General features: G+C 37.2%; 2 protein-coding genes across 7 annotated transcripts in view; both read right to left on the reverse strand.

The window, feature by feature from the left end:
- Window positions 1-19,949, reverse strand: part of LOC135651219 (structural maintenance of chromosomes flexible hinge domain-containing protein GMI1-like) — a 47,479-nt gene extending 27,530 nt beyond the window's left edge. For 2 of the 6 annotated variants that reach the window (XM_065171136.1, XM_065171135.1), the window contains exons 1-12: window positions 19,441-19,948; window positions 14,747-15,086; window positions 14,557-14,589; window positions 14,247-14,333; window positions 14,086-14,141; window positions 13,442-13,525; window positions 12,109-12,181; window positions 10,659-10,714; window positions 10,436-10,541; window positions 10,253-10,321; window positions 6,183-6,269; window positions 4,366-4,416 (exon numbers count right to left, since the gene is read on the reverse strand). In XM_065171136.1, the coding sequence (XP_065027208.1) occupies window positions 4,366-4,416; window positions 6,183-6,269; window positions 10,253-10,321; window positions 10,436-10,541; window positions 10,659-10,714; window positions 12,109-12,181; window positions 13,442-13,525; window positions 14,086-14,141; window positions 14,247-14,333; window positions 14,557-14,589; window positions 14,747-15,082 (1,038 nt within the window). In that variant the 5' untranslated portion in view covers window positions 15,083-15,086; window positions 19,441-19,948. Of the gene's footprint in view, window positions 1-4,365; window positions 4,417-6,182; window positions 6,270-10,252; window positions 10,322-10,435; window positions 10,542-10,658; window positions 10,715-12,108; window positions 12,182-13,441; window positions 13,526-14,085; window positions 14,142-14,246; window positions 14,334-14,556; window positions 14,590-14,746; window positions 15,087-19,440 lie in introns of all 6 variants that reach the window. The other 4 variants (XM_065171138.1, XM_065171137.1, XM_065171139.1 and 1 more) reach the window with 3 other exon arrangements.
- A 2,009-nt stretch (window positions 19,950-21,958) lies between these two features.
- Window positions 21,959-24,583, reverse strand: LOC135651221 (transcription factor MTB1-like). The gene is made up of 2 exons (XM_065171141.1): window positions 22,388-24,583; window positions 21,959-22,250 (listed from the first exon to the last, which is right to left on the reverse strand). Exon 1 carries the CDS (start codon window positions 24,331-24,333, stop codon window positions 22,567-22,569), a length of 1,767 nt encoding a protein of 588 aa, XP_065027213.1. The 5' UTR covers window positions 24,334-24,583; the 3' UTR covers window positions 21,959-22,250; window positions 22,388-22,566.
- Between the last annotated feature and the right edge of the window lie 2,623 nt (window positions 24,584-27,206).

Here is a 27,206-nt window from a genome sequence, read left to right on the forward strand (position 1 = left end):
GCATGGGCTGAGGGTCTAGGAGACAGTGGCTCTCTTTTCCTGTTCAGTGGGCAATCTTTTATTTGATGACCTAGCTTTCCACAATTAAAACATGCTCCAGTCACCCGAAAACACCGACTTGTCTCATGATTTAATCCGCATTTTTCACATAACTGAGTCCTCCCCCATGGTTTCCTTTTCTCAAATCCAGATGTCTTAAACCTCTTGTTACTATCTTCGTATTCATTTTCTCTCCTGCTTTTGCTAGTAAATTTGTTCCTTTGGTTCTTGCCAATGATTTCTTGAATTTCCTCCATGTCTCTTTCAATTTTTCAAAGCTCTTTCTACCGTATCAGCATATGTTTATAATTTTAAAGCTGACATTCGGCTTCTTATTGCTGGTCGTAATCCCCTTTCAAACCTTCTTGCTTTTCTAGATTCATCATCAGTCATACGTATGGCAAACCTAGAGAGCTCAGTAAATTTAGATTCATACCTTGCTTCCTAAAACATCAAAAGAATATTTTCTTTGATCAATCTCTAATGACAGTCAATAAACCTCAAATAAAGATAATATTCTTAGTGATTCTCAAATCATGCTCTGATACCACCTCTGTCACACCCCTAAAAATATCCATGATATTTAAAATTTTTTTTTTGTCTCAACTAACCCAGGATCCAAACACACGTTTGAGGTCACTAAGAAAACATTCAGATCAAATTTCACCTCTATAATCTATCAATTCATAACCCTGTGCAATTCATAAACATAGCATACATCACTCGATAATTCATGCAATCTGAACTCAACTCACCAAATAAAAATCACAATATAAATCCACAAGTGGGGAAATCTATGCAGTCACCAGAATCATCGATTTACCATAAGTTCATATCATTACACAAATTTAATTTAACATTCCAAAATCCTATACACAAGGGATCCTTTATCTTACACAAAATCCACAGGTCCAGATTCATCGTCACATTTCATAATATGCAGAGTAACTTATACACAACTACATATATGCTAACAAAAGTTCTGCCCAACGTCTTCTAAACTCTCCACTGTCTCAGCCCATTCTTAACATTTAAGCAAGCGATACGCTATCCTGAAAAATTTATCAACAAATGGGGTGAGCATAAAGAGCTCAGCAAGTGACTAACATATCCATATCAAAATAGTACAATTTCCAAAGAGATGCAGTTTTCAAACACAAAGCAGAATATACGATTTCGTATACTTAATATCATTAGGAGCAGAAATCATAGTTGTCCTTTTTAATCATACATATTTGGTTCCTGACAGATGGGGCATAGAGTAATTGGAGCATATCAGAAACAAAGGAAACATATCGGAGCTTATCAATGGCATTTAAAATGTTCCAAATCACATCAACGACATATGGAACATTACGAAGCAAAATCAACAGTGAATGAAGCATTTCAGAGCATATCAAACTCATATGTCGTACAGAAGCTCAAACGTCGTCCTTGACGTTGCAATCATATCATAACTATCCAGAGCACGAACAGAAATAACTCACAAAAACTCTGGATGTCATATCAAACATATAGAGGGTGTAGTGGGATCTCAGTCAGAATGTGATTCATCCATTTCTGAATGACCACCTGACAAAAGTCTCCCACGTCTGGGAGCTCCATCCACCCACGTCTAGGTGAAGTCAAAGGGGCCGGCAGAGCATCGCAGGCTCTAAGCAATATCCCACAAAGCGGGACCCCACAAAGCGGGCAAATAAGCGCATACCAGAATATCCCTCAAAGCGGGACCCCACAAAGCGGGCAAATCAGCGCATACCCTTTACCATTTCTGGCAAAGGTCCAGACAATCCCACACACCAGAGTACAAGAAGGCAGTTTCAACAAAAAGTAGCATATAACGGAAGCACACGCGGAACAACCAAACGTACATGTGCCTTTTCAAAAGCAGTGTGATGCAAGGAACAAATCTCTCACAAAAGTATTCATTTTAGGAAAGAAATGAAAGCAAGAGTGTACAGGGATTCCAAGCAATTATAATCAGCTCAATTGCAATAAGAAGATTAGGCGAACTCAAGTATCCAAAGGAAATGGAACAGAATATGCGAAATCGACCAAAGCTCGATTTCGGACAGAATTCCAGTGGCACATCAAACAAATATTTCAGAATAACAATTATGCTCCAATACCCATAAGAAGGCTATGGTCGAATCATATATCAATCTATATTCGGATGGAACAGATTTCATATGAAACAGGGCTCCCAACACAGAGTTACCTCTGATTTGGTAACACAAGGTCAAAATCACAATCACTGTTTTACAGAATTTATAGGGTCGGATTCAACAGACGGTAGGGTGGGCAATTGAACTCCAAAATTTTCAAACTGTATGTCCAAAGAAATATTTTCAAATCTAGTTTCAAATAAAATCAGTTTGGTACAAATCAGAATTCTCAACAGGGAGTTATAGATAACTTAGTATCGATAGGTCAGAAATCTTGAAGTCTGTTTTACAGCATCTATAGTCTCATTTGAAAGAAAAGTTTGGGTAAGTATTCGGTGTCCAAATTCTACAAAATCGGTGTCAAAAGAAAGACATAAGAGTCTAATTACAAACAAAATAGTTCCTGCCTGAATTCACATTTTGTGCTAAAACTTATAGCCGAAACAGTGTATAGGGGTCAATATACCGAAAATATTTCAGAATCCATGGTTTTAAGTCCAAAGAGAGACATATCAGTTTCTAAATAGAAATCTTCCAATTTATTTTGAATCAACATAAAAACAGAGTCTAATACTTCTGTAGGATGGGGTTAGAACACTTGCCTTTGGAAATTTTGACCCGAAATGACAAGATTAAAGCAAGAACCCTAAAAGCCCCAATTTTCTTCCTCTTCTTCTTCTTCTTCTTCTTCTTCTTCTTTCTTTCTTTCTTTCTTTCCCTGATCACCCACGAGCTGCCTCCTCTGCTTCCTTAACAACGAAGGCAGAGAAGCTTAAGCGGTGGAATTTGTCATTTGGTGCATTTTGCAGTTTAGTCCTTGTTTTTATCATATTCACGATTAGGTCCTTAGGGTTTACATATAGGTCCTCAGATTCTTTCTTTTTTTTTTTTTTTTTTTTTAACAGATCTCCCAAATCTTAAAAATAAGTTACCTCTAATTCATACTCTATTTCTTTTGTCAATTAAAATAGATGCTTACATTATCACCAAAAATTATACGAACACTCGGAAATGAGGGGTGTTACACTTACCACCCGTAATTACACAGGAATCTTAACAAAGTTGCAGATACTATGAAAGTATGAATAGCCTTCAAAAGTTTTAAATGTTTCATGAGTAATCTGATAAATATCAAAGACATGCCTTTAAAGTTTACAAACTTCATAACTAGACATTCCAAAATTTCACACAGCATGGGAACACAAAAAAATAGAGCATATATGGAAGAATTGATATATGCTTGATTTGCATGGTATGTAGTCTTAAATGACCTCAAATAACTACATTTACAAGTCATGCCAAATAATTATGGATGTATCTGCTAGTCAATAATGTCAGACACTTCAACCACCAAGGAAGGCAACTGTCTACCTAATTTGGGTTACGACTTGCACTTAATGCAATTCAAATACAAGCAACCAAGTGGAACCCTAGAATTACCAAATACTTTCAAATTCCCAAATAGTTAGATCTGAGGAATAGTCAGAGAGCCAATGGATGGAAAATAAACATAGAAGCATTAATGCCAAGGTTCCAACACCGCCAGTATGTTATGATACATGCGGTTTTACCAGTTTGACAGATTAATGTTACACACAAACAAAGGTAAGCAAAGCAATGCACAAGGTACAAGGTGATACAAACTCTACAGCACCAGGCAGTTTATTTTTTTCAGTTTTTTATTTTTTAAAAAAAATTGGTATGTACCAATCTGGCCCTAACAGGTACAATACCGGTATACAAAATTTTGAGCCTTGATTAACGCATCATTATTCAAGATCAATAACATTGTATTGCCTTCCATGATACATTATCAACTTTTTTCATAACAGATAATTACTCAGAAATCTTCATAGGTTACACCCTTCCTTAATCTATAAATAGTAATTACAGTAATCTTGTTGGGTCAGATCAATTCCAATACAAGATACAGAAGCAAGAATACATAGGGCCCCATTTGAACTTTAAAAGAATACAAAAATATGAGTTAGTAGGTCGTCAAAAATATTGTCAATTGTGACCCTACAAACTAATAGATTAATGATGGCTCCATAGTAAATTCCAGATGCATGTAGATTCACATATTTCTACAAGGCAGGAAAAATAATCACCAATTTCAGACTAACTGTAAAAATTTAATAGAAATAATTAATTGTCAAACCTCGAACTCAATTGGCATAGCTGTTTTTCGTGAAGTGTACTCTGTATCACACTGCACCATAACAAGAAAAAAAATTGATACATTGTTAAAAACTATGTTTATTAACACTAAGCTTAAGAATTAAACTATACCAACCTTTCCTGATTATTTAAATAATAACCAATCACATCATTCAGATAGCAAAATCTATCTATCTACATATTGTTTTCCACAGATGCCAACTACTTTTACACTGTCAGCTACTGCTTGACACCTGTATGCCATTTCATAAGTTAGTCAATACAAAGATAATAGGTCACTATAGCCACCAACTAGTTTAGTGGACCTGCTTGTTGGAGGGGTTCAAGTGACTAGTGAATTATGTTCATTGGGTTCCAACCTACTATACTATAACAATTGTGTAATGTCAAACGAACTTGCAAGTATCCCATTTTTTTGCCTAAAAAATTTCTTTGAATGTATGGTCACTTTGAGGACCAATGATGGTATTCTGTTTGTCATTTGCTTCTTCAACTAAAGTGTTCTTTTTCTTGCAGATCTATTCAGGGATGAAAGAGGTTGTACCTTGGCTCACCCTTGCAAATAGTTATTGCCTAGGGGCCACATGACTTGCAATCAAAGATATGCTCATAATAGTGAGGAAGACCAATTCTTTAGGATTTTAGCAACAAGCTATAAGACCTGGACTACCTTGAATATATTCCTTTCCATAGGGAAGTCCTCATATTTCAGAGATGAACACGTTATGAAAAGCAAGGCTGGTTAGGGCAAATTTCATTTAACGTTCCTAATAATCAATGCCTTTAAAGTTATGAAAAAGGTATTGGTGCTAACACTATGGTTGTCACGCCTTTATATTGTTAGTTAAATGGTCCTGTAGCTTATAAATATAGATTCTTCATATTAGCTTGGCGAGTATATGAAAGTATCTCATGTCCACCTAGTGGCGGTACTGGTGGTACCACTCAGCTAACAGCATAGCCACTACAATATAACCACAGTTGGCTGACTCTATTCTTTTCGTGTGCCACTCATCCAGCAGTAGTTCTGATCCAGTGCTTTAGCCCTTCTTCACTTCTTGTAACTCCAAAAGTGGAACTAAGCCTGTGGTTCAAACGCTTACATTGCTTAACAAAACTTTGAATCAGTCTACATGCTTCTTTTGAGTAACATTTGAATGCCTGCCCTTGACATAAGTTTGCTGTTTCAACATCAGTCCAGTTCATATTTTGGATTGGCACAGATACATGGAAAAATTCCTAAACGACAACACAAACAATCTTGATGTGCCCGTGTTCACAAAAAGTAATAGTCCATAACTCCATATACCCATAACACTTACACAGGCTTTATGTGGCAACAATAGACAAAGACTCATAGCAATTTTATCCTAGAAAATAGGAGTTAGGTCATAAAGCAAAACACCACATTACAAATTGGATGGGCATTAAAAAAAAGATATTTGGCCAAAAAAAATCAAAATGATTGTAAGAGTTGCTTCAATGACATACAGAAGTCTATGCAATTAAAAAACTTTCATGCAAAAAAGTTCATATTTACCACCCCAAGTTCAACCCAACAAGCAAATATGAAATACCAAAAGGAAATCATCAATGCTAAACTCAATGAGCACTTTATTTCCAAATGTGATATCAGTTGACAAGTGAAAGTATCATGATCAATACTATCAAACAAACGAAAACTAGGCATATCAGTGAGTTGCCTAAGAAGAAATATAGGGAATCAAGCCCAAAAATATGAAACAAACTTCCAAATAAGAGAAATAAGATTTTTAAAAAATAACATAATAGATAGACCTGTATATATGGAAAATAAATATCTTTCAAGAAGCACTGAAGTTTATATATGTCCAAGCACCTTAGTTTAAGATCCCTAATCACCACCTGTCAAAAGACAAAAAAACCATGGTTACAAGAGAGAGACCAGGAAGAAAACTCTTCTACCATGACCAAGATCATGAAATACGTTTCAACAATCAGTAAAATAATGCAACAGCAACACTAATACTAGCAAGCATAATACATTGTGTTTCACATTCTATCAAAAACAAAGTCCCCAACATACTTTTGCCTCTAATACATTATACTTTTGCAACATATGGTATAATAAAAGAATTTGCCTCTAATACATTATATTGGATGATGTTGTGCACGCAGGATATATCACTCTCGAGATGTGGAGAAGACTGATATGCAGTGCCACAAAGCTACCAGCAGTTACCGTAGCTTGGATGGGCCCAGGTCATGTCAAGCTCACGGTTGAGTTAGGATTAGCCATTGTTCAGAATGGGTAGTCCTTTTCTTCTCTTTAATATTTTAAAAGATTATTTCCATTTTTTTCTCTGAATAACTTTGAAAATCTTGAAGTTTGAGCACCCAAACATTAGACCAAAATAAGGTTTGGATTCAGCCTATATGCATAATAAATTATTTCTGTTAATGGACTCATCCTGTCTAATTTTAGATTACATAAATACTTTATCAGTTTATCTTACACATATTTTAGTCAAGGAGTCCACTCAGTAAATAATTGAGAATATACATGGATAAAGAATTTTGTAATTTAAATTCAACTGGGGTAACAGATCCAGCACATCTTCACCAATGGTCATCTACCTCTTTTACCTCGGATGTTTGTCAACATCTTATCCAACATTTCCTCCCATCACTGCAACTATTTTCTGATGTTTTCTCTAGTATAACACAGAAAACTATCTAATCCAATTAATAATCGTTGTCAACTTGCTGCAATCTCTCATTCTCTTGCTTCAGCAAGATTATCTGGTTTCTCTTCAGCCCGTGTATCAGTGTGTGCAGGAGGGTGCAAAAGAAACCATTGCGGATTCAGAGCTAAGACTAATCCAATCTTTCATAATTTAGCACATAGATTGTACACCAAAATTCATCACAAAATGACAACAATTTTGTCTGTTCGGTCTAGCTTTAGTGCATCTTTTCTACTTATAAGCATCATGCTAGCTGAAAAGCACCAACCAACATGCTATTTGACACATATCACATACACCCCCAATATGATGAGAAGTTCCTTTATATCATTTCTATCATGGACTTACTGCAAATATTGTTTAATCAGAAAAAAGGTCAAAACAACCAGGTCCTAATTAATAAAGAAAATATTCAAAGAAGATTTAAGACGAGTTGTATCATTATCATATATGGCAAGACTTCAAGTGAGACAAAATTGGGATGTCTCAACCGGCTGGAGATGTTTATTCATCAATTCCTTCATTCGGAGAAGGATACTAATAGGACAACATATCAGGGTTTTGAATACTGGTCCATATCGACATACTGAGCTCTGCTCGGTACGGTACGTAATGGTATATATCGTCGGTACGCTAGGGCATATCGATGGTACACCCTAAAACCTTAAAAAAACCTTTACCTACCAAGTCAGGGCGTACTGATCGGTATGCTTCGGTGACGGTCGGTATGCCACGATACTGGTCGATACGCCTCGGTACCGATTAGTACGTCTCGGTACCAGTCAAAACACTAGTACTACTCAATAGAGGACAATCCATGCACCGGTATTCTCTCGGACCGGTACGTACTGCCCGTACCGGGCGATACACATCGAAATTGAGAACCCTGGGACACATTCAATTTCAGACAGAATGAGACAACCCAAGTTTTTTCAAGGAAAAAATGTCAACCACCGCCTACAGACAGATAACCGTATTCATGCAGCTCTAACAAAAAGAAAGCACCCAAAGAAAAGGGTACAGAGTGACACTTTACCATTTCTCCACATCAACAGCAAATCTCAACTGTAACCACGTTTAAGAAGAAAATGCTTGGAAGCTGCTTTTCTTGAACCATAACAGCAGACCTTATGATCAAATCAATGATGATCATAATTATTAACATCTTCATAGAATTAATTATTTAGTTTAATGTAACCACCCTCTAGCGGTCTAGCCTATAAATACTAGTTTCAGATAATTTTACTATACCGAAGATGCAATGCTTTTAAAATTCAATGAAAAAATTATCTTCCAAATGTGTACAGCTTAAAAAATATTTTTTTAAAATTATTTTTTCGTTCACACTTAGTGATGCAATTTAGACATCAACACATGAGGTTTAGAGAGCATAACCTGTAGGTGCTATCCTGTAATCCCCAGAGTAGATGCCCCCTTACCCTTCTCGCTTTTCTTTCCAGTCTTACATTCAGAACAGTTGTCCTTAAAACAGCTCTGTTTATGGCTTTTAGCATTGTTGACGCACTAAATTCCTCTCAAGTTAGATTCTTGGATGTTCGATTCACCAAGTTGTCTGTTGTCTGTCCATGGATCAAACAGCAGTTGGAGAGGATGGCATACTAGGTAATCTTCAAATCAGTACCTATTTTCAGATCCTTCAAGCATGTCGTTGCTTGCCACAACCTTCCTCATATGTTGATGCTTATGTATGTACCATAAGCCTATCTTTATATGAAACTTGTTGTCAACATTAAGGCTTTGTCATCCATCCATTTCATGAATCCCTATCCCACATCAATGCCACTTCTATTATTTTCTTCCCCCTTCCTGAAATTTTATTTTCTTTAATCATTTACTTACACTCAAGATCTATAGTTGCAATCAGTAACAAATTCTACTGGCACTTTTCATCACTTGATTCAATTTTTATAAATGGCCAGATCCAAAACAAACTTTTTCAGTGAATCTACCTCCTGACTCATCTTTAATTAAGTCCAGTTCTGTAAATAAATCAATGACATGCTGATGTTCTAGTTAAATTTCAATTCTAGTCATCATAGGCCCTGGATCTATTAACATGCATAATGTTGTCCATTGCATTGTATCTCACACGTGATTCTGAACTCTATAGTTCTTATCATAACAATATATCACTGTTCAGACCAAGAATATCAAATTTCTAACATAAACTTCTTAGGTCTTCCTTTACCTCCACTCAATCCACTAATCTAAGCCTAAAATAAACTTCATAGACATTTGAATCACTTTGCCCTTCTGGTTTTGCATGTCTACGTCTGCAGTACCCAGCCTCATATCAGAAAAGATGAAAATACCTATAAATAAGATGAATGATTGTTGATTGGAGAACAACTTTGTGGTGTCGCAAAGTTTTTTCAATCATTAATTCTTCTTCTCTTTCTGGATGGTGGGTAGCAGAACCATGGGAGCAAACCAACCAAATCATATGGGCAAAGAGCATATATCAAATAGAAAAGGACAAAATGCAAATGGGACAAAAATTAGATGGAAAAAGATGAATTCCTTTTTAAATTAACCAACCTCAAGCAATACATTAATGTTTCGGTGATAAATAACAGAAATCAATTCACATTATATGTATATTTTAACTTACAATTCACATGTATAAGTTTAAAAATCTTACAATTCATATGCAAATTCTTGAGCTTCTTCAACCATTCAACCATCCCTATATACTTGAGTTTGAATCAGACCAATAAATAAAAGATCATAACATCACATCGATATGTTAGTTCATATTCCTTACCAAAGTTCAACCGGATATAATGTAGACAAATATACATACATACATACATAACATACATATATAAATATAGAGAGAGAGAGAAACACACACACGCACAATCGCACATACAAGTATGTGTCTTTCGCAATGCCAACATTCCACCCTTGATTGAAAAGTCAAGCACTAACGTCATTTCATTTAGTAAAATAAATCGTGCTAAACTTCTATTCTATTTTATTCAATGCACATCACTTAAAATAATAACCAAGGAGATAGAAATTACAGCTTTGTTGTTGTTATTGCTGTTGTCGTTATATAGAAATAGTATCACCAAAATCGAAAGAAGTAACTGACAGTAGTAGTTTGCAAAATGAAACCTGGGTGAAACTCCCATGAGGTGATGTTTGAGTTTCCTCATCTAAAGGTTCCCTCACACCCCCATCAGTCTGAAATGTAGCAAAGAAAGAACAGAAAATATCTTTAGCCCTTTGCACACATTTTTTTATAATAAAATATATCATAAATATAAATTTCACAAAGGTCATATATAAGTACTTTACCCGCCAGATACATTTCGGTGTTGATTGGTTTAACAAAGCCTCTCTTGAAAAATATAGAGAATACACCTTCCTTGAACCTTTAGTTTTTGATGACACAGTAGCATGCCTGCAACCAATAGAGATAATACCAGCATAAAACAAAAAAGTTAATCTGTCTTAATGTACTCGAATAATTTGTGTCATTTAATTTTAAGCATAACTTGAAATAAAATAAGGTTCATGCCTTCCCAAATGCATAGTGGCAATTGGCCCACCATAACCAAACATGCCAAAGAAAGGCTGCACATGTACCACATATAATTAGTGAAGGTACACAGGTTCATGTCTTGCTGAAGTAGTCACATAAGTTTATCATACAACAGGATATAGACATTCTGCAGAACTAAAGATAAAAGATAATCTGTCATTAATCAAAGAACTTTTACTAGAATAACAAACAGATCTAACAAAACAATGGTGACATAAGATAAACCCACAAGTGTGGCATATTGTAGCCAAAATACAAATGCATGCAAATAACACATGTAGCCAGCATTTTTCAAAATTCAATAAACAAATAACCAAACAATTTAAAAAATTTAACAAAAGTTACACTGAGAAAGAGATCCAAGACGACAACAAAAAGATGCATATAAAATTTCAATCATTATAAATGAATCTCCCAAGAAGTTACCAAAAGTGCAAAGTAGGATGGATACTACAACAACAACAATCAACCATGTATTTAGATTAGTCAATTTCCTGAACATAATACCATATCAAACTTACCTAAGCAATGGGAAGAAAACTCAAAAGACATAAACCATCTAATACTAGAAAAATAAAAAGTACTAAACTATTGGTCTGTATCAAGTAATCTCCATCAAGTACAAATGATTGGCAGAAATGCACTCCATGCCATACGAATCGAAAAAAGGGCTATGGAAGAACATAAAATCATAGGTTCCATATAATCCCAACCAAATCAATCGAGGTTGGAAGGCTAATCTGTGCCTTTGTGCTTCACTGTAAGCGAAGAGATCATTGACCAATTTCCACCACATCTCACTGCAAGAGTTGCAAGGGGAAGAACAGGTGGCTAACCAAGAGCACATTCTAGGTTCCTTAACCTTTCTTGCATGAAAGGTATCAGATTTATGAAGCTTCCCCTCCCTTCACAAATTATTGGCATGCCATGAAAAAATACTATTTGTTGGCATGGAGCTAATCTCTCACCAAGCAAATAGTTATAAGTTTATAACTAACATAAATAAAGGTAGACTAATGGTATTATTCTTTATTGATGATCATTGGGTCATATACTTACACTATACGCAAAATAAGAAACATTGTCTAACAAGGTACAAAAGATGCACATGTTGCCTCATTCAAATAACCAGCTTATGCATCATTACCCACAAATGCAAAACCATGTATACTTTTCTACACCACAAATGGACTAAAGTGTCATTTGCTCCTACTAATATACTTGTTATGTTCAATTGTTCATTAATATAGTTTAATAAAAAAGAAACATTTTTGGATAAAACCACAAAACAAATCATAAGGTCATCACCGAACATCATGTACAATCCATCAAAGCATAAAAGAAAGCCATGAAACTTCAAAACACAGTGACTATGATAGAAAGAGGACTTTGAGTCATTACATATGTCTGTGTGTCTAATGTTTACCATTAAATATGGAGCTTTAGTACCAATGGCCTTGCTTCTACAAGCCCTATGCTTAGAAGAACCCATCTTTCCCCTATAAGAACATACACATCGTGTATCAACCCAATAACATATAAAGAAAGAAAATGCCAGCAACAGCTAAAATAAGGTAACATAGGTGGCTTATAAATCATCACCATGCCAATGTTAAGATAATTAAAGACATCAAAATTAATATATATATATATATATATATATATGACTAGAAATAATCACTAAAAAGTTTCCAGAAAAATTAAACAATTATTTTTAATCAACTTGTATTTAGAAAGATCCTCCTTCTAACTTGTTTACTTCAATTTTGTTGCCCCAGAATTTGCTCAAAAAGAAATTAAGAATTAAAAAAATATGCAACAAGAAGAATCAACAATGTGAAAGCTTGAAATTCTACCTGAACATTGATATTCCTTTCCTGAGACGTTAGATATCCCGGTTGCTGATTGGTTGTTTTCAGTTTATGCAGAGAGAAGAGGTAGGTAGTACGGAAGAACGGGTTGACTATGTAGCTATCACAGTCAGAGAACAGGAAAGGAATTGAGAAGTAGGGTGCCCATCACTAAGAGAAAGGAGAGAGCTTAGAGAGAAGTGTACGGGGAGGTGACCGGGTGACGGTGGCCGAATCCCAACAGCAGCAACAGCAATGATAGGTAAGGCCTGAGAATTGGAAAGAGCTCATCATCGAAGGCTGGCTCGAGAGAGGCAGAAGGTGGTGGGTGATGATCGGATCTCTAAAATTATTTGGCAGAAAGAGGCTTATTAAAGTTACATGATTGGGAAAATGTCAAATCTATCGTGAAAAGCTTAAAAGCTCCATATCACAGTTTTTAAGCTGCCATCACATTGCAATCGCAGCAGTAAATCCTCTTTTATTTCAAACATTTAGACTAATTTTTATATCTCCCTCGCTCCTCCCCTCTGTCAAATTCACATGTGCTCACCTTATTTATCAATTTCTAGTAGGAGGCTGATCATCTAATTCAAAATCTAGTGACCCTAAATAATAAAGATGTTATATGATAAATCTGTTGAGCTACTCAGAATTACATTTGTTTCACAAAATCTAGATCATAGAACATCATGCAAAATATGAATAATGAAACGGGTTGGAAAGGTTATTGAAAAACTAAGCAAGAACAATGGTAGAACTAAAATATCATTCATGAGCAACGGAGGTTGGAATACAGATTGCAATTAAAGAATCAAATATTATGTTGCAACATCAATTCATAATAGACATTAGGAATGCAAGCAAACAAGATCATCAGGAAAGGAATGGGTTCCATAGATAACATACCACTTTGTGATACAGTTCTCCTCACTACCATCCATCCCCTGGCCACTATCAAAAATTTCGATTTTTTGCTCATCAACTGTCACTCTGTGTCAATGTAGTACAGATCATATTATCAAAAGGTATAAGGCATCTAAGTTCACATGTTAATTGCTAGTTATTTCATCCTTAATAGTTTCCAAAACACAAAATGACGAAGTCTTTGCTAAAATGTGAATATTTTCTTTTTGAAGCAAGTTAAAAGAAAGTTTTGCCTTACATCAAAATTAGTTACAACCAGTGTAACTAAAAGCATTATGTATAATACCTCATAATAAAATCATAGGCTAAACAAACCACAACATGCAAGAAACTAATAATGAAATTAACATTTGCATGAATAATCAAACTAAATAACATATATTGGAGCAAAACTGAACCATTTGCTGCATGAATGCCTATATACTGCATGTACCAATGATGCCTTGGCACACAAATAGTGATGTCTTGCACGAAAAAGTATATTGTAGCCGTACAAACTTGGTACGAGGATGTGTTTAAGCATGACATGCAGCAACCCATAAGTTTGAACACACCACTTGCCTTGATAACTTTCTAAGTAATTTTTGGTCATGCTCCATTTAAATAGTAAACATTCATTTGCTTACCTAACTAGCCTCCTTTCACCAGAGCCATTAGACCATACAGCTTGCAAAGAATTATCCTACAGCCAAAGAAGAAAAATATGACAGAACAATCACAAGAACATCATGGCATAAAAACAGTAGAAGAAATCAGAATCTTCAACCACATGTTTCAAGTAACTCACAAGCAAGTCAGCTAGAGCAGTTTCAAAGGTATATTCTGCTGGAAGTTCTGCTAGCAGATCAGTATGTGGTGTCAGATCCCACATGTTCTGCAAAATGACAAGGAAACCAATATTTTGTCCATCACAAGTCACAGCGATATAGGACAAAGCAATTTCTACAACACATCAAATTGATTAAATGCCAGATAGAACCAAATAAGAAATACACAGAAGGCATAAAAAATTAACAATTGCAAATATAGATTTGTGAATCACTAAATTTAAGTACTATAGGAACTAGGAAAAACAGAGCCTACAAATGAACACTTACATGGTAAGTATCAAGAGATTCACCTCCCTCATCCTTCAAAAAATAAACAAAAGAGAGGAAAAATTAGATTAAGAAAATAGAAACTAATAAAAATTGAGAATCAAACTGATGACTAAAGTTAAATTTAAGTTAGAAGAAAGAGATCGGACTGAACTAACATAGCAGACAATGCGATGTCTAACATACATACATGAAGCCTTAGTATGTGACATTTGTTAGTGCGAAAATGGCTAAAAGAGATTTTCTTTCTAATCTTGTTGTCAGACATATCCTCCAGATAGATGTTTCCATTCCAGAAAATCTTTCGACTAGCTTTTGTTGTTGTTTCTGCAGTTTTTTCAAGTTCCTTTCTGATGATGTGTATAAACTCATCCAAGAACATATCTTCCCCTAGATCATTAAATATAAGCCGTACACTTGCACCATTCGGCAGGAGAATTTGAAATCTGTATACTTTAGAATCACCATCATCATTTCCATCTAAGAATTCTAAATATGATCTTTTAGATGACCTTCGATTTGCCATCTTCCTGAATGTGAAAGCATAACATAATACAAATCTTACTTCAGTCAACCATGTCAAGATCATGTCGACGATAATTTGAAATAAAATTCAATTAAAAAATCAAACATGCATGTCTCTGAATCATGTGATCATAGGTAAACCATTTTTAAAATATTGATAAATTTACTGTATGAAAGACAAAAAAGAACTATAAATTTCTAGTACAAGTGACAGATTTATGTATACAATATATGCCGCTTCCAAACCACATAGACATGAAGAATACAGAATTGCTGATAAACACAAATTTAAGGGTCTGGAAGACACAAGAAAGCACCAGTATGACTCATGCCATGTCCAGTGAATCATGTGATTGCTACATGCATTCAATCAAATCAGTTTCCAGTTCACGTTAAATTTGCAACAATGTGCTCTGAGGAGCATGATAATGAAAAATTTAGCTTTGACCTCCAACAGCATTTTAAGCAACTTTCAATAACAAAGAACTTGCTTCGTGTATACCAAATTAACTTAACTATCACATAAGAATTGAGTATAAAAGCTAAAACAAATTGAATATATGAAGGAAAGAAACCAATCACTACAGCAAAACACCTTCTAGTGATATTAACTGGAGAACTATAATGGAGAAACAAGTCAGGTTAAATGATACATTAAACTTGTATAATCATAATAGCACATTATAGCCATTTTTCTTACTAACAGTAATTTAATGCTTCTTTTATGAAGAAAAAATTTGTGAAATTTTAAGGGCAGAGTATAAAGACAAATACAAGCAAAATAATAACACATGGCAAGACTATTTTGAAGATGTCAGATTATATCCATAATAGATAAATTCAAGAAAAGGGGAAAATGACATAGTAAGATGTTGTTGACCACACGATGCCCAATCTAAAAAACCAAATAAATGTTTAACAAACATATAGTCTGTGACTCAAAGGGACAACAATGGATAAAACTCTTTACATAAAACAAGTATAATTTGAGATTGGAGCTTAAAAATTAAAACTGACCAGCATGCACCTTTTTTTCTCATAAGTTTCAGATTTAAAACATTTCTTCTCTAAATATAGATTTAAAATGTAGAAACAATAAAACCAATCAAGCAGTTCAAATTTCAAAATATGAGTCGATCATAAACCAAGAAAAGGTAGGGGGCACAGCTAAAAATTCCTTTTAAAAACCTACTTTATGAATATCAAGGCAAAGGAAATGCTACATTCCAACACCAAAGATAAATAACTAAACAATGATATCATGCATTAAGGTTTTTTTTCTTTTTTTTGATAGAATGAAAGCTTAGGCTCTGCTTTGAATTGATGAAGGCCAAATCTGAAGAAGTAGAACTTGATCATAAAATAATGTGATAGAACCATCTTATTCCAAAAACCATATATGAAAGATTTAAAATAAAGGTCTGGCTCATGGTAGGAGAAACAGGAGTCTTGACTTACAAGAGCCTCCATGATTCAAGAAACAAACAACAATGTCTTCAATGATCAAAGAAACCACCAAGAAACATATAGAACCAAAGAAAGTCACGTGTCACAATCCTCCCTATCACGACCCAAGTTTGATGGGTTAGCTGGCTTATCAATTTCGTTTGACCCAAACCACTAGACAAAATGCTTAAGCGAAAGTTGATAGTAATATAATCATCATATCTTTATAAGTCATTCTTAATCTTATCCACTTCCAATGTGGGATTAATCGTGATGTTATAATTTCTCCCACTCAAGCTTGACATCCTCATCAATGCCCAGTATAGCCCAGATCAAACTCTAGCATCGTGCATATGAGGCGTAACCTAATTGTGACTCAACGTCATGACGAGTCCTCTGACTCCATCCACGGGTAGCTCTTTCCTACTTAAACCCCCTCACCATGCTCAAATACTTAATCGACTCCGATACCATTAAATTATCATATCCTAAATTTATAAAAAATAATAATAAATCATCATTTTTATTATTCATAATTTATAGAAGTCACTCCTTTTTTTCATCCTTAAATTCAAATCTCTGTCTTTATATAGTAAATATTTTATTAACTAGAAAAAGGACCATATTTTCTTAGTACGACCACAAGTGATAAAAAATGCTCTTTAACTCAAGCCTCAGACCTATTACAAAGTAACAAATTACTTTGAAAATAAATATAAGATAAAAATATATCAACAACAACACATGTTGGTAAGAACATCTGAAAAATCATAAAAATAATCTTCAATACTCGTGAAATATATACAAATGTTAATAATTTAATAAGAAATGATAATATATCGATCCATTATAAAACTTATGCATCAGAAAAATAATGATAATTCTTATACAATAAATAAAATCATACATTAGTCACATGCAACACATACATAATAGTTAGATAACAAATACGTACATCATACCCGATGGTACACTCTCCTAACAACGGATGGAGAGGCATACTTTACGGGATGGATTCCTCTCAACAGCAAATGGAGAGAACCCATATCATACTCTCAATAGCAGATAGATGAACCACCTAACCGTCACGTCGGATGACCCGTTAATCCTCGAAGGGAATCGCCCTACCTACTCTTAGCAAGGATATATAAAGTTATAAACAACCATGATCATTCATTTACATTAATTTATTCATTCACGCATGAATCCAAAAAATAATATGATAAAATATTACGATGGACCATGCTTGATGTATGATATGCTAGATTATGTCCATTGGTGGCTCCGTACTGTGATAGATCCATAGCTCCTTTCACAGGTTGCACTTCCAGTGTGAACCACTAGCATAGTCACATATAATACATGGTAACATTCTTATCAATATCATAAGCTTAAAAAAATAAAAATCAATAATCATTTTCAGATGACACATTAAAAAAAACTTTAAATTTATCAAATCATAAATACATGAAACATCAATCTCTCAATAATCCTCAATCAACCAAAATCCTAATTAAAATAGCTCAATTGGCTTAAACCAAATTCAATTCAATTACGATTTAACAGAACCAATCTCAAATCCTTATAGAACTGATTTGGAATCATCCTAGGCTGGTATAATTTAGATTTGATTGATTTCAATTAGGTCAAATAGGCTTAAACTAATCAAGTTATTTTAGATTCATCCTAAACTGACTTAAACCGATCAAACCTACATGACATAATTGATTATCAACTTCACTTGGACTAACAAGTCTATCAACTTCATTTGACTCAAACTACTGATGTAGGCCCACTTCCGATATAGGACTAGTCAGGATATTGTAATTTTTTTCGCTCAAGAGTTTAACGTTCTCGTCAAGACCCAACATAGCCAAGATCAAACCGTAAAATGATAATGAGATACTTGCCTATTATAACGTTCTCGTTAAGACCCACTTCCGATTAGTCCGAGAGGTGGGACTAATCGGAGTGATATATTGAAGTAATGATGATTTCCATCGGATCAAAATTTTATTTTCGCTCTAAGCAACGATGCAAGGTTTCCGTCGTTTTTTTGGGACTTCTCCGCTGGTCCAACAAACGACACACCCCACCCGGTTCAAGAAAGCAAGTACGCGAGCAGACCCTCACGAAGAAACAAACGCATACAAGAAAAGTTCGACAAGGCGGGGGAACGGCAGAGGCAAAAAGGTTTCGATTGGACCGAGACGTTCCTAGCACACGGACTGTCGGACGGGGATGCAGAATACAAACCCTCACGAAGAAACATACACAAACAAGAAAGAGCGGCAAGAAAGGTGAAGGGCATCAAGAAAGAAGGCTTCGAATGGATCAAAACGTTCACGATGCTCTGATAGCGATGCAGTGTTTCGTTGGACAGAGGAACGATAGCCATTACCTCCTACAAGAAGACGAGACGCCGCGGAGACGAACTTTAGTTTAAAAAACGGCAGCCAGAGACACGAGGACACCTCCACCGACGCAAAGTAACGCTAGGGTTTCGACGACAATGAGGTGGTGAAGACAAGAAAGAGAGAAGAGAGGGAGGGAAGGAATGAAAGAGACGAGGAGCCGAGAGGCCCGAAACGGCAAAGTAGTGGGAAACAGGGCGCTTTAAATGGCATGGGCAGTAAGCACACCACAGTCGGTGTCAATTCCGTGGAGCTCTGCGTTGCTCCTTAGGTATGCCTTCTGGTAAACAGCTCGGTTGCGGCACCGGGAAGGTGTGCATACCGCTACGACTTGTGTCACAGTCGGTTATCGAACACCGCGAAGGTGGGTATATTAAGCTACCTCGTCGAGTCGTCCAATTACCTTGCGACTCGGGGAGGAACGCAGCCTGGGGCTTCCTGTTACCATCTTTAGCGTTAAGAATAAACGACAGCTGCTAAACGTACAGAGCGAGCGTACCGGACCGAAGAAACGCCCACCCCGGTGCTTGACGTACGCGGCCGCCACCACCATAGGAATCATGTGCGTCCCAATCGAGATAACCAATCGGCCGCATCCTCTCACAACGGGGACAGCAATGGGTGACGCAATCGATTGCCCCGTCGGTCCCTCCTTCCTCGTCACCGTTCATGTGTGTCCCTTCTGGGTTGAACCGGCGCCTCGTCGATTCCTTCGGGGTCGGGATGCTCGGCCTCGCACATTTGTGTTCTTGAAATGTTTCCTGTCTCTTTCCTTGTGCACTCACTCCCTGTCGTCAAGAATGCATAGAGAGACCTGTAGGGTGAGTCCATCTATGAGCTTTACTTTTTGGGACAGATATTATACCCATATTATGTATATGTAACCTGTGATGTTACCAAACAGCCATGAAAAGAATTGACAAGCTTCAGCAAGGGAAACAGACTCTCATGTACTCAGAATCAAAGAACAAAAGAAAAAGAAACTGAACCGAAGCACCACCAGCACCTCGATGCAGGAAAAAGTTTCATCCTTCTACAACCTTTAGACAGCCATTTTGTCATGTGAGCTTCAAAAATAAATTTAAATGTTGTCACCAACCACATAGCAACACTGCGATTTACCAAGCCATGAAGCAACATGTATGCACAAGTAGCATTATTCACCACAAAAAGAGGAAGCTAAACTACAGTAACAAATTTGTGGTCAATTTAGACCAAGCAATAAGGAAAACATGTCAGTAGTAGTAGATAGATGGTTGCTGAGAATACACATCTTTGTGCACAAAAGTGAACTAGAAACACAATTCTGCCTTACATATTTGCATAAGTTAGTTGCGCGATTCTTATCATAGCATTTGAGCATGTCATGTCCAAATTTCTGTGTTGGAGCAGGAAAAAATTGAAGTGCAAGCATGGTAATGATACATCATGGAAGAAACACACAAAAAAAGCAAAAACTTACAATCAATTCACATGTTGTCTTGTTCATTTTAACATCTTTATGTTTCTTAAGAAAATAGAAGGATTTCCAACAAGCTTTACAAAAGCAAGATTTGCTTTATCATCAGATCTCACATTCAATGATTTAAATACCAGCCTATGTCGCACTCTAGCCAGCATTAGATTTACCAGTGTAGGAAACCTGCATGGACAAAATACCAACACAACACCAAAGGCAGCCGCCAGGTTAAAGAAAGAAGAGATGACTATATCACACAAAAGACTAATTATATGATTATAACAAAGTCTTTAAGTATTGTTTTATGCCGAGGGTAGCACCCAGTTCCTACAATACAGTCGATAATTGATAAGGTGAACAGAAATGAGGAGTTTCATGTAGAAGGATCATGGATGAAAAAATAAATCATTACTAAGCAATTTCAACTTTATTTCTCAGCCATCCAACCTATTTTTCTGTTCCTCGAATTCAAACATCCAGATAAATATTGAAGTTTGATATTAACTCATAATCAATTAGACCACAGTACAATCAAGGAAAAATTCATTCATCCACCCACCAAGGAGAATCAAGAGGCATATTGCCATGAAGGGACTCGTCATGCTAGTAGTAGCGGTCAATGAAAATAAGCATATGGTCCAGCTTTATGTAATAGTAACACAATCTAAAGTATGCACTCTCATCAGATAAATAGTTTGCTACAAAGTTGATAATAAATATGCAAGTGGATCTATTTTGGTTCATCTTTTAAGAGAATTTTAACAGAACGGTGGACATCTGTCATCTTCACACAACAGTAGAACAACTCAAAATTTTGTCGTAGCTAGGAAAATAAGTATGTGCAAATGAATGAATGACTTTAGACCTAAACAATGTGACAAGATACAGAGTTTGTGTGCCCAATGGTGAAAAAAGAGCTAATTGGATATCTTTTAGTTCCTTTTTTATGAGAATAATTGGATCTCTCTTTTAGTTCCCTTTCGACAAGAAAGACAGCTTCAAATTTATCATCTAAGTATATAGTGACCTACAAATCAAATCCAACTTACCATGTGTAGGCTGGTCAAGCCCAAGATATTAGAATTTTAGGAACCAAACACCAGAATCCTCTCAGAAGACTAAAAGTGCAGCACAAGTCGCCACCTATATCTTGACAACTCGGCATGGTAAAAACACAACAACAAGTCATAATGTCCCGATTGTTTGGGGCCATCTACTTGGAGTTTTTCACATCAGTAAGGTCTTTATAGGACAATAAACTTAGAGCTATTAAATCTCATTTTATTGTTTCGAACATAGAATTCTTGGATCTCCCTTTATCACTGTTTATATCACTAATCTTAATAGATTCACCTTACACAACCAATGCATGTAAAAGTATTCTTTAAATATGTTCATACCATCTCGGATAGTTTTCCTTTATTTTTATCCTCTATCAGAGCTATATGCAATTATTCGAATATTAAAACACTTTTATTCTTTATTGCTCATAAGTGAAAACATCTACCTGAACATATTCATCTCAACTACATTAACTTTATTGCAAACGTGAAAAGCATGACAAAAGTACTACCACTTCATTTCAAGTTTTCAACTTTCCACAATTTTTCAATAAAAGATGTATATACAAAAACAGGGAGAAAGCTAATACAAATACAGATTCTCAAGAAGAAACGCACAACCATTCTATGAAAATTATCTTAAGTGCCCACCGGGAGAGACATCCAATTGCTGATATCTAGGCAACCTAGGATTTGAACATATGAAGAACTTACACATGGGTTTCTTAGGCATATGATGACGCCATTGCTAATTACCAAATGATGACCAGAACTCTCTGCCCTGACATACTGCATATAGATAGAGCTATAAACTGTAATAAGTGTACACTACAAATAGGACTTTATGAAATAGTGAACATATAGCACTTTATGAAATAAGTGTACGTTACAAATTGTCAGTAAAACATTATCATGAAGATTCTTACCATCACAAATAACAAAAGAGTTATTGGTGAACCAACAGGTTAGTCAAATGCTGTGCAAGGTCAGATCTTGACTGAGGTGATGAGGACAAGTAAACCATGAAAAGCACGTATATCACTATTTGCAGCAGACTCCAAAGTGATAAGATAACATGATCCTTCCTACTCCGTCTGGGTCATTGTTAGTATAATTGCTCTGTTGAGTCACTTCCATGAGACAAAGCAGCAATTATCTTATCCTTAATTTGCTGTTCGGAGCCTGGTGATTTGATGATAAAAGTATGCTGAATAGTTTCTCCACCACCTGTGACCTTTGATTCTGCCACATTAACCTGCACCTCCTTTAAAGCTTGAAAAACTTTAGAAACAGGATGGGTATTCAATGGAGAGCTGACTTGCACAATCACCTCATCCTCAAGAGCTTGCACATCAACCTCAGGTTGATGCACTCGGATGCTATGATCCATCGCATTGGATTCCAAGAATCTCTCCCTCTCGGACTCCATCTCCTTCAACCTCTTTTGGAGCTCCGTAATATATGCAATGGCATCTCCCAGCAAAGATGCCTTATCCATCTTTGAAATATTAGGCACCACCGCACGCAAAGCATAGAACCTCTGGTTAAGCTTTTCCCTCCTCTGGCGCTCTGCTTCAACATGATTGAGAGGTTCTTCCCTCCCATTTGCAGGCTTCCTTCCCCTCTTCCTTGGGCGCCGCTCATCTGGTGGGCCAACCCTCTCATCTTTACATGAAACCTCTATGTCTGCATGGTCCCCTTCCAGTGCACCAACGTGGGCAATCAAAGTCCCAGCTCTCGAAGTCCCTCCACTAAAATCGATCTGCCTCAGTGGTGGCTGCAGTGATTGTTGGGGGTTATGCTGATTCTTCTGAATCTGCAATTGCCCAAGCAAAGTATCTCCCCGCACTCCATCACTGTGATCGCCGACTTCACTGCTAGTGATCACAGCGCCATTACCAAACTGCTGCTGATGAGAACTCGGGCCGCGGACATGGTTCCAACTGAAACTCTGCATTCCTTTCCGAACATTAGGAAACAGCACCCAATCCCCGCTGCCTCTCTTTAGTTGTGTATCCCAAGAACTATCCTCTACCTTTGTAACTAGAGGCTTGTCATTGACATTAGAAGTCCCCAGATTTAGATCCTTTCCGAAGATTTTTGGGCATGCCTCTGATCCATTCCTCTCGTACTTCTCGCGAGACTGCGGCATCCCCGCAGGCGTCGTACCCGAAAACACCGACTTTATGGTCTGCAATGAATTAGGGCTTTCAGCTAGCGATCTAACGGATCCCAATTCGAGAACGCCTGTATCGAATGGCACTACAACGATCGTGCGGAACCCGGCAGACGCCGCCAAGAAGCCCCTGTAGCAGTAGTCGGAGGGCGATAAGATCCACAGGTGCTTCCCGGCCGCCAAAGCCCGACCTGGCGCGCCCTTCCCTCGAGGAAAGGAGAAGTACATCGAGACGAGGAAGAACATCTCGGCGTCGGTGACCTGATCGAGGCGGAGGGCGTAGTTGTCCTCGTCGGAACCCCCGAAATACACGTGGAGCTTCTGGAGGACGGCCCTTCTCATTTTCTGCTGGGACTCATCGTCACCGGGGGACCTCGCGACCGCAGCCGCCGCCGCGGCCTCCTCGCCGTCACGGAGATCACGGCAGGACCCGTCGCCCCAGCCGAGGACGAGGTCACCGGACTTGGCGCGGGAAATCTGCCAGAAGATGGCGTAGTTCCAGCCGAGACAAGGGCGGTCGGGGGGGCCCTCGACAAGGTCGAGGAGGCGGCTTTGGAGGTCGGCCTCGGCGGAGGAGGCTGCGGCGGTGAGGCCGTCGGAGGATGTGCGGCTGGCGGCGAGGTAGTCGAAGGCCACGGGGCCGAGGACGGCGGCAGCCATGCCCCGCTCCTCCTCGCTCCAGAAGAAATCCGACATCGAAGCTTCCAGTTTGGAAAGCCGAGGGGTTGGATTGGCAAAGAGGAGTTTCGGGGGATGAACAGAATTCTTCGATCCGTTGACGGGTGGGAAGCGAGACCGGGTGTATTTGGGGATCCAAATCTGTCAAATTGGGATTCTCTCCGACGATCGTGAAGAAGTACCTCGATATGACCGTTGGATATATAGATCGTAAGTTCTTTTAGCTTATTGAACGGTTTCGATCTGACAGATGGAGCTTCCCTTACAAAGTAGTATTGGAGAGGATCCCCCACCTGCTCATGTACGGGTTTGGGCATCGTGATCCGAAGTTGGACACCGGCATCCGATGATGACGATAAGCACTCGTTGGCGGTACGATATTCTTGTGCAGAGGAGCCGGCTCCCACTCTCGGCGACCCGAGCCAGCCGAGCTTACACGTCAAGATGTTTCGCTCCCCTTATGTAGTTTACTTTAGAGGTTGGGCGGCTCAATTCGAAGCCACGCCGAAGCCACCTAGGTCGAACCTCGGGCCAGCAAGCACGAACCAAATCGGCCCAACCTCGTCGATCTGCGTGAGGAATAATCCCTCGATCTCAGCCGTCGAGATGAAAGAGATCCATCGATCTGGACGGTCCAAGATCCAGATCGATCATCACACGAGCGGCGGAACGCACGTGCGAGTTAGGGCGCGATTGCCACGGCGTCGGACGCGTGCTGGTGACGACCGCTACGCGGTTTCGTGTCACATGAGTCGTGTGAGAACACGTGAATCTCGTTACCATTACTATACGTATCGTATCAAACAAGCGCAAGCAACCGCTGGAGTTTCTGTTAGCAAATATAAATGACTAACTCCAAATATAAACGTAACACGTGAATATTATTTATTATATAAGAGGCTCCATTAAATGTTGAGGATATTATAGAACATGGAGTATTATTGCACGGACTTAAAGGAAGGGTGTCAACGTCCGCGGGTGAGATTAATCAAGATGTAAGATGTCAACAATTTCGTGGACCGAATTAAAGGACGCACTCGGCGTTCTTTCCCAAGAACTGCTGCATCTTTGCTTGAAAGTGACAATGTCATAAATATAACAACCATTTTCATTGTGTTTTTTGTGCTTTTTAAGTGTTTATAGATTTTAATTGTTCGTAATATTTATATGATAGAGACGGCTTAGCTTAGCCATCTCATGCATGTCGCTGAAGGTGGGAGTTATGATTCTTTCTTAGATTAATGGCAACCGCTCCACCAACAAAGGTGACATGAAACAAGGGGTCGGAGATAACAACAGCCAACCTCGTGATATTTCCTTCAGGGAAATAAATATCTTTTGTAGCATTAAGTAGTGAAGATAAAATCTGATTTAAATTGGAGCATTAATCAGACAGAGTATTTACCGACTAAAATAATGCTAACCTTTCAAAATTTATAGAAATAATACTTTAAAACAAATATTTATAGAAAATAATTTAGATAAAATACAGAAAGAATTTAGTAATGATAGAAAGAATTTGTTTACACATATTAAATTCGACTCATAATTTAAAAACTTGAGTTTTTTAATTGAATTGATATATGACATAATATGTGTTAAAGAAATTAGTCATTGATAGTTGAGTCAATTCAACTCTATCTTAACCCAAAAAGTATAGAGACATTCAAGGAACTTTCATTACTGCCTTGATGCAGCTGAGATATTCTTGAGGTGGGATGAAGTGAAATCGAATATCTTGATGGGTTTCTATACAAAAGTCAATGTCAGATATAGTTTCCTAACCCACCTTCTTATGTTTAAATGAGTTCAAGAGATTATATGAAAATATGAGAGGTATTTTAAAAAATGATTGACCCTAAGCCGATATAGACGAGCGACTTTTTATACATGATTGGCTAAAAGGACAATAAACCCGAATGATCTCTCATGAATTATTATCCACCGAGGTCGATAGAGTAAGATACAAGCCCAAACAATCTCTCGTGGACTGCTATTCACGAAGGCTAACGAGGTCAATCTGAATGACCTCTCGTAGACTATTATTCGCGATGAGTAATAGACCATAACCACCCCAACGTTATTGGAGTGATTTAATCCTTTTTTTTCTTTATATTAAAGTATTGTGATGACTAATTGACAAATGGGGATTAGTCGTCAAATTATTCTCGATCAATATGTTAATTCTAATATGACTCAAACTAACGGATAAGTCATCGTCACAAAGCTAAACCTAGGCAAGTGATTTATTTTGTAAGAAAAAAAATATACAAATAAATTTTAAACATTTAAGAGTAAGGTGAATATAATCAACTCACATACGAATAACAAAATATATTGAAAATATTTATATCGATATTAATATAAAAAAAATCAACGAAATATTTTTGGAGCTTACATGTAAAAGCAAAGTTATCTTTTCTGAATTCATAGTAACAACTTACGAAACGAAGCCCACCCGAATTGCTGTGCATAATAGATCTTAACCCCCAATCATTTCTGGTTGGAGCCAATCAGGCCATTGGATGTATGTGTGCGCACGGAGCGGTGGCAATCGGAAGCAGCACGGCTAAGATGGACAGAAAGGTGCATGTGTGGCGCAGCTGCGTTGCCTTCCGAGAAGGGTCTCTTAAAACTTGCATTTGCTCTTCATCATGACATGCAACGCAAACTTGAAGTGGCAGTAAACTTGCATTTGTCATTGTAGTGCTATTATGAAGACTACTCAACACATACTTTTTCTTCACGTCATTTTGATCCGATATGTTCTTCCGAGATAATTATTATTATTATGTGAATTAGTTCCAATAAATTCTAACCTCATAAATCACTACTTATTTGTTTTGTTGTGCCGTAGAGCGCCCCCGTGACCAATCTTAAATACCATCGGC

Source organism: Musa acuminata, chromosome BXJ3-10, assembly GCF_036884655.1.
Source record: "Musa acuminata AAA Group cultivar baxijiao chromosome BXJ3-10, Cavendish_Baxijiao_AAA, whole genome shotgun sequence".
Taxonomy (NCBI): domain Eukaryota; kingdom Viridiplantae; phylum Streptophyta; class Magnoliopsida; order Zingiberales; family Musaceae; genus Musa; species Musa acuminata.

Coding starts and splice junctions, on each gene's coding strand:
- LOC135651221 (XM_065171141.1), bottom strand. CDS start 24,333: ATGTCGGATTTCTTCTGGAGCGAGGAGGAGCGGGGCATGGCTGCCGCC.